Source organism: Scatophagus argus, chromosome 14 (assembly GCF_020382885.2).
Source record: "Scatophagus argus isolate fScaArg1 chromosome 14, fScaArg1.pri, whole genome shotgun sequence".
Lineage (NCBI taxonomy): Eukaryota > Metazoa > Chordata > Actinopteri > Scatophagidae > Scatophagus > Scatophagus argus.
The window spans coordinates 12,480,237-12,487,685 of record NC_058506.1 but is presented as its reverse complement, the minus strand read 5'-3'; the positions used below and the strand labels follow the sequence as shown (position 1 = coordinate 12,487,685).

The 7,449-nt window shown below is 37.6% G+C and overlaps 1 protein-coding gene across 1 annotated transcript; it reads right to left on the bottom strand.

Annotated features, from left to right (window-relative positions):
* Nucleotides 1-498: 498 nt before the first annotated feature.
* Nucleotides 499-7,367, bottom strand: slc46a3 (solute carrier family 46 member 3). Its single transcript, XM_046410029.1, has 6 exons — nt 7,219-7,367; nt 6,458-6,668; nt 4,573-5,455; nt 3,708-3,791; nt 3,322-3,478; nt 499-2,297 (listed from the first exon to the last, which is right to left on the bottom strand). Exons 2-6 carry the CDS (start codon nt 6,644-6,646, stop codon nt 2,180-2,182), a joined length of 1,431 nt encoding a protein of 476 aa, XP_046265985.1. The 5' UTR covers nt 6,647-6,668; nt 7,219-7,367; the 3' UTR covers nt 499-2,179.
* Nucleotides 7,368-7,449: the final 82 nt, after the last annotated feature.

Below are 7,449 nucleotides of genomic sequence, written 5' to 3'. Positions count from 1 at the left end.
TTTATTTCCAGGTCTGAAACAGCCATTATTTCATGCAGGCTCTCGCTTTTCATGTCTCTATTGCTGACTGATGATATTGAAGTTGTAACATGTCAGTTGGCATGTAAGCGTGACAAGAGTGACACCTAGTGGTTTCCTTCACAGCACTTTGGCATCGTTTTTGCTGCTGTTGACAGGTGAATCTCGGAACTAGAGAATTACAAGTTTGAAAATGGAAATAAATTGGATGTAGCCAAATATTGCTGATCTGCGGTATATTTCTAGTGAGTCAGATTTAGAATGAACATAATGGACATAATGACCACTGAGTGAGGAAAGTGAAGTCTGATAATTAGACTGAACGGTCATTTTGTTTCACTTTGGGTTGTTTGAATAGCAGGACAAATCACAGAGGCCCAGAATGTGTTTGTCTTATAACTGTGAATATGAACTTGATGGCTTTTACACTCATTTGGTTTGTTATCAGGTGTGAGTCAAGACTCCTGTTGAACTTTAATATTCAAGGTTGCATGAATTTAATTTTCTTTTCTTTTTATTAATTTCAACATGTGCAGTCAGTAAAGTCAAAATCAAATCCATATTTCCCCAAATACAAACAAATAAATCTTATGATAAGGATCAAATCAAGGATCACAAGGATCCTTGTGGGAGATTCATACATAATTTCATTCTCATTTAATTTTGTTATTAAAACACACACACACATACAAACATCTAATTAAATCTGAATTAAATTAAAATGAAATCTGAACATTATTCACATCAAAAAAAAAAATTCCCATCATAATGATGATGCTTTGGTCTTCTTTAGCTTCCTCATGATCCCCTAAATCATGAAAGTTATAGGACAGCCATAAAATGTATGTTGTAGAGAGCATTCATTTCATTCTTCTTTTTCTTTCTTCAAAGGCACTGATTGCTTCTTTTAAAGATATTCCATCAGTTTTGATCAGATTATTGATTATTTTTACAATACTTTTGGATTTTTGCAAATAAAATCTAAATTGTGAATCTTTTCAAAGTAAAGATTTGTGCTACATTGCAGGGTTTCCTAACCAGGGGTACTTGTACCCCAAGAGGTATATATGCTGTTGCCAGAAAGAACACCCACATATTGAGTCGACTATAACAATTAATTGCTGTGTTGTTGCAATGATGAGTGCATGAAAACTAATTCGCAAAAGAACAGAGGAGATGAAATAGTTATGGATAAAAAAGAAAGAACAAAAGAAATGATAAGGCTAAAAGGACAAAAAAGTATTTTTAAAAAAATACAAATAATTAGCTAAATGTATTGAATTAACTGTCAGAATACACCACTAAAAGTTAGCAATTAATGGCTGAAATGAAAAAATTTGAAAACATTTTTACATGGATAGAGTGGAAGATAGAAGTTTTTCTATCAAGAGTCAAAGTGAATAAATTAAATAATGGTGTCTAATTAAATTAAACTAATGAAATGATTTATGAAAACAATTAAACCTCAAGAGTTTATTAAATTACTACATATGCAATTAAGGGTACAAGCTACATAAGTATAATGTGTTCATTTAAGTGTTTTTAGTAAGTATTATAGATGAAAGTGACGTACTTCAATTTAGTTATTCTGTCTCCTATGATAAATCACACTTGAGTTATTTATTTTGTACAAAACATAATTTATAAATAGATTCAACATGATAGAAAAACATTGTAGGGAATGTGATCCTTTACACTGAACTTAAACAAAGTTTTTATATGTAATGACAATAAACTCAATTAAATTCAGTGTTTTAGGCCTTATTATTTTCAGCATTATTTATTTATTTACTTATTTTAACTGTGAAATCATTTTGAATATATTATCAATGTCACAGTCAGTCTATTTTGAGGTATAAACAAAATCTGAGAATGCTCACACGGCGTTCTTAATTGAAGACGTATTATATCTGATCCACGTCAGTTGACATCCCTTACTGTTTTCCTACAACTCCCTGATGCATCTTCATACTTTTCAAATTCAATAGCACAAACAACCACAGCAACAGAAGCTTAGAGATGAATCTGTAACCTGCATTAACTTAACTTAATAAAAAAGACAACAAGAGCCACTGGGTTACTACTGCAAAATGCATCTAACAATAAATGACCACGGACAAAAATAAACAAAGTGCGTGTGAGGTTTGGCAGTCCATGTGGCTCAGCTAAGAATAGGACTGTTGTCGTTCTGATCTTCAACAGGTTCCTCCTCTCCTGAGAAGACAGACTCTGGCTTTTTTTCCTCTTTGGGAACGTCCACTCCTATCAGACCCACAACCCTGAAATTTGGAAAAACAGATATGAGAAAAACAGAAACATTATTTCTTCTACCAGTTTCAACTGAACTGGGAAACTGTCATCTCAACACAGCTGCATCATCTTGCCTGAGGTATTTCAAACAACATACTGGAACGTCACGTTGTAATGATGTAAGTACGACCTGAAGCATTTAATATTTTTATTAAATGGGACAATGGTCTTAAAAGTGGATGTTTGACTGAGAGTGCTGAACCAGTGGCTCTGCTATTCTATAACTACTCACCATGTAACAAAAGAAGCAGTGCATGCATTCACCCAAGGAGTTTTATGTTTCACGCCACAGCTCTCAGACTGACTCAGCAGCATTACTTTGTCAACTCAGCATAACAAAACACATGTAAGACCACAGTGTATCAAGTTTCCTTCTAAGGCCTTCCTTCCTTTTCTGTATAACAGGGCAATGCTGGTGCTGTATTAGTCAGAATAAGAAGGAAAAGACACAGTGCATGTGACAGACATTTGCATCACTACAAGGAAATAGTTTGGTGAAGGAAGTTGAATGTGATCAGTGCAGGAATGAGGAACTTGTTTTCTGAGGGCGCAAATCAAGCAAACCACTTTTCTCTTTTCAAGTTGCACAAAACCGGTACTGGTAAACAATGACTTAGCAGAAAGAAGAGGCGTTGGTAAAGCAACTCTGTCCACAGAGTGCAGCTCCACCACTGAAGCATATCTACACAATGTAATGTGCTCTGTTTTAATTGCATAATGTACTAACAACAATACTACATACCTCAACAATGTCATATCACAAATTCTGAAGAAGTTAGTTTGCACCGTGACATATAGCAGGTTTCATTCCCTTTATTTCTTTGTTTTTGAAAGAGCCATCATATATAATTTCAGTTTAGTTTAAAAATTCATGATTGCATTGCGTTAATCATACAAAACATCTGCACTTAATATTAAAAACTGCAAAAATGCTGGAATGTTCTTTTAATGTTGTGTCATCTACACTAGCACATCTACATACAACTGACTTACCCAAGGACGAACAAGGGGATGGCACAGAGTCCTGCAGACAACAGGAAGATGAAGCCGGGGTACCATGCCACAGTAACAGCATACACACTGTTGAAGACTGCCATCGATACGTTGCTAGTTAAGCTCTCCGCAAAGGAAAGACAGGCAAACAGGGCTCCTGCAAAAACACACACAGGAGAGAAGAATAACTATATTTAAGAAGTGATTTGTCTAACATTAGTTTAGTTGCATGATTCCCCTTTGCTCTATAATGAATAGAAACTTGGAGTGCTTTGCCTTCAAGTGCATCATGAAGTCACTGGCGCAGGCAGCTGTTCAACGGACTCTAACTCTAGAAACACACAGACACAGTCCTGTGCCTTCTGTAAAGCACTTAACAAACTCACCCTGTTCAGACTTTGAGATGATCTTTGACATCATGGAGCGCAGAACGGGAAAAGGCATGATAGACAGAAGCATTGGCACCCTCACTGTGGTTAACAAATAACAAAAGACAGCCATCATATTATACATCATGATGCATGATGACTGCAATGCAGCCACATCAAACTGTGAAATTCATCATTATGAGAGTACATTCATAGTCCACAGTTATCTAACATTATGACTGCAGAAAAACAAGCAGTTATAAAAGTGACTGATTGCAGTCCTCTTACTTGAGTAATGGCTGCATGAAAATTAAAGTATAATTAAAACTATAATGATAATACATCATAATTGTCTTGCCTTATCAGTTTAGAATACAGTAAAATCTAATAAAATACATGAGATACTGTAACTATGGTAACATCACCACAACTTGTAAACATAGTAGGAAAGGTAAGTTCTGTCAATTAGTTACCTGTGGAACCAGTCTGTGGTATTTATCTTAATGTTATTTTAATATTACTCTTCAGGGTGTACTTTGCAGTTTTTGCAGCTTCAATGTGTTGTATCAATGTTGTATACCTTTATACAGCATTTGTTTTTAAATAAAGCACCAAAGCTAAACTAAAGTTCCATGTAGCATAATGGAAAAGGCTAACTTAAAGAGATATATTAACATGTACTTACATATGTGATGTCATCAGTGAGGCATATTACTTACAAAACATGTTTAAAACCTAACAAATTGTGTGCATAGTTTCACAAACTATTTCCAATATCTGACATACAGAACATATTTGTCTTGTCTTTCCAACAAACAAGATATTTAAAATGACTTTACATTATTTATTTAAGCAGCACAGCTGTCAAAGATGTTTTTCTCACCTATAAACATCAATAAAGTGGTCTTAGTAAACGCTGCCATGACCATGCCTGATATGACGGACAGGATCCCCATCAGGACAAGGAGCTGCTGTGGCACACCACAGTATGTGAGCACAGACACTCCCACAAAACTGGTCAGAAACACAGTGGTGGACAGAGCTGCACCGTAGCCAATCAAAATCTCAGTCCAGCACAGTGGCTCATTGAGTTCATACAGTGTCATCAAGGAGATCCCACCCACATAGGCGAAGGAGAAGCTGGTGAAGATGATCATCAGGAGGACCAAGACAGTTTTACGCCTGCGGCTGGCCGCTGCAAACATATGGTAGACCCCGTAGATCATCTGTTTCAAGGCTGAGCGCTGAGGAGACCCGTCTAGAATAAAGGCATCAGAGGGAGCTGCCTTCACAGTCTCTTCTAGGATGAAACTTGCATAGAGTAGGATCAGACACTGACACAATGCGGAGGTTATGAAAGGCCAGTTAAAACCCGCAGCTCTCAGAAAGTAGCCTGTTGATATTGAGGCCACCCCAGACAACAGGCCAATCATCATGTCCAGTCCAGCCATGCGCAGCGTCTTCTGGCGACCATCCTCACACAAGTCGGCTATGTAGGCAAAACAGCCCCCCAGGAACGTGCCCAAGCCACCAAACAGAGAACTTAGAAGCGAAGAGCCAATCAGCAAGTAAATGTTGAGCTCAAAGTAGGACACCGCCAGGAAGGATAAGGTGTAGATCAACGTGCCAATTAGAGGCATTATGATTGTGATCTTGCGTCCTCCACGGTCACTATAAGCCACAAGCATGAGAGTGACAACCAAAGAGGGGATTGTGGAGAAGAGCTCTGTGTAAAGGGAGAAGATAGATGCCTGCCTCTGAACCTCCTGAAAACAAACAAAAAAACCATAGTTAAGTCTAAAAATCAGGTTTGGACTGACACTGAACTGCCTGCAATCAGTTGCCTCTGAAAGCAAAAGTCGCCATCCCCAAACTGGAAACTATCCTGCAAACATCTCAAGTTAAACAGAGATAAGCAACTATCTAATGTCTCAAAACCAACACAAAATGAAAACACTTATTATTCAGGGCAACAAGGAACAAAGCTTTCCACTGTTCAACAGGTGCAGGAGTAGCTATTTTGAAAAAGTGTGTGATCACTCTCACTTCTCTTTTGTGTTTCACTCTTCTATAAATGAATAAAGTATAACCATGGGCACTGTATGGTACTCTCAATTACTGTGTGAATTAATAAGTGATTATGTGCACTGGATTGATAAGCGATTTAACGAGATTATCAGTGTTTAGCAGAAGTGCAGCTACTGCAATATGTCAGTCAGTGCCCGTGCAAGTTCAGAACAGAAAACTTTAGTCATAGGTCTTCTTTCACATCAGCTTATGGTACAGAAGCTGAATCAGGTCTTTTTACATTATCTGTTGCAATAGGGGCAATGACAGGGTTATAGGGAAGTTTATGCTTTGTCATGGCAGTAAAGGTTAAGCACAGATACAGACAGCGTCTGCACAAACTGCAGCTGTGGAATAAACTGCATCTGTGTACAGAGTATTATTGTTTGTTCAGTAGCAGGTTATAGAGAAGTTTATGCTTTGTCATGGCAGTAAAGGTTAAGCACAGATACAGACAGCGTCTGCACAAACTGCAGCTGTGGAATAAACTGCATCTGTGTACAGAGTATTATTGTTTGTTCAGTAGCAGGTTATATTATGAAGCTTGAGTTTTTCTGTCAGTGAGGCATTTCTTGTCAACCACACGTAAAAAACACAAAGATCAAATACAATACATTCCAAATATTTCTAATTCAGAATACTCTGTATGCCTATAGTTACTTAAATATATGTTCTTCTCCATGCAGTGGTTCAAAACTAACCTCATGGTAGCTTGACTGGTTGCTGCTGTTTTCTGTACATCTGGAGGTGTTGTCAGAGATGGGATAGGTGGTGTTCGTCAGCTGCTGCCAAAGCCTGCGGTATACGTACTGCTGCACAAGCGGATAGATGAGAAAACTGGAGAAAGCGTACAGAGCAACCACGGGCTCCACAAGGAAAAGACCCTTCATTTTGAGGGGGCTGCAGTATTCTCTGAAAAAGAAAGAAATATATTTAGAAAATTAACATGACTATAGATAATGTTGTAATGTTAAAAAAAACAGTTAAACTAATATGAAGTTGACCTGATGAAAATATATCAGCACAATTAAGACTTTTTGTAACAGGCACAGTCTAGATTTTAAAAATGTAACTACTTCAGAGCTTCATAAAGATTATTATGTAGGTTTCAACCTCCAATTCAACATATAGGTGCAGTGTGCATGGTAAACTCCCAACATCCACAGTTTTCCTCTTTAAATAGCACAAAACTGAGTCAAGTCATAAGTGGAGTGTACGTGAAAGTAGACGTACCAGAAATATTTATTTGGTTATAAGTATTTCCCTTTTGCGAAATATTACCAATCCAACGTTTTCTGACAAAACATAACTGACACAAGACAATCCTGTAGTGTACTTTTTCGTTTTTGTGACCACAATATGCTGAAGGGTGAGCAGGGCTAGCTCAATATTTAACGAACACACAGTGGGTGATAATAATAGTTTAAGCTACGGTAAAAAGAAAGTGCAATATAACACCCACCTTTTAGATAGTCGCTTGGGTCATGTTTTAATCAATAAAGACATCCGAGCAAAACATTGTGTTTACGAGGTCGGCCGGAGCTCTGGCTTTCCACATATGTAGTGAGGAGTTATTATGAAACGCCGGGTCCCGCCCCTCACAATTTCCAATTGGTCGGTGGTCTTTCAGGACTGCGTTTATTCGACGGAGAAACTCTCAGTCGTAAGCACTGCGGATGAGAACAATCTGTGA

Bases quoted from the DNA above. Each gene is read 5' to 3' on its own strand.
- slc46a3 (XM_046410029.1), bottom strand. From the start codon at position 6,646: ATGAAGGGTCTTTTCCTTGTGGAGCCCGTGGTTGCTCTGTACGCTTTC. The intron at 5,456-6,457 runs GTTAGTTTTGAA...GTTTGTTTTCAG, and splicing joins ACCAGTCAAGCTACCATGAG to GAGGTTCAGAGGCAGGCATC. The intron at 3,792-4,572 runs GTGAGAAAAACA...TGTTAACCACAG, and splicing joins CACTTTATTGATGTTTATAG to TGAGGGTGCCAATGCTTCTG.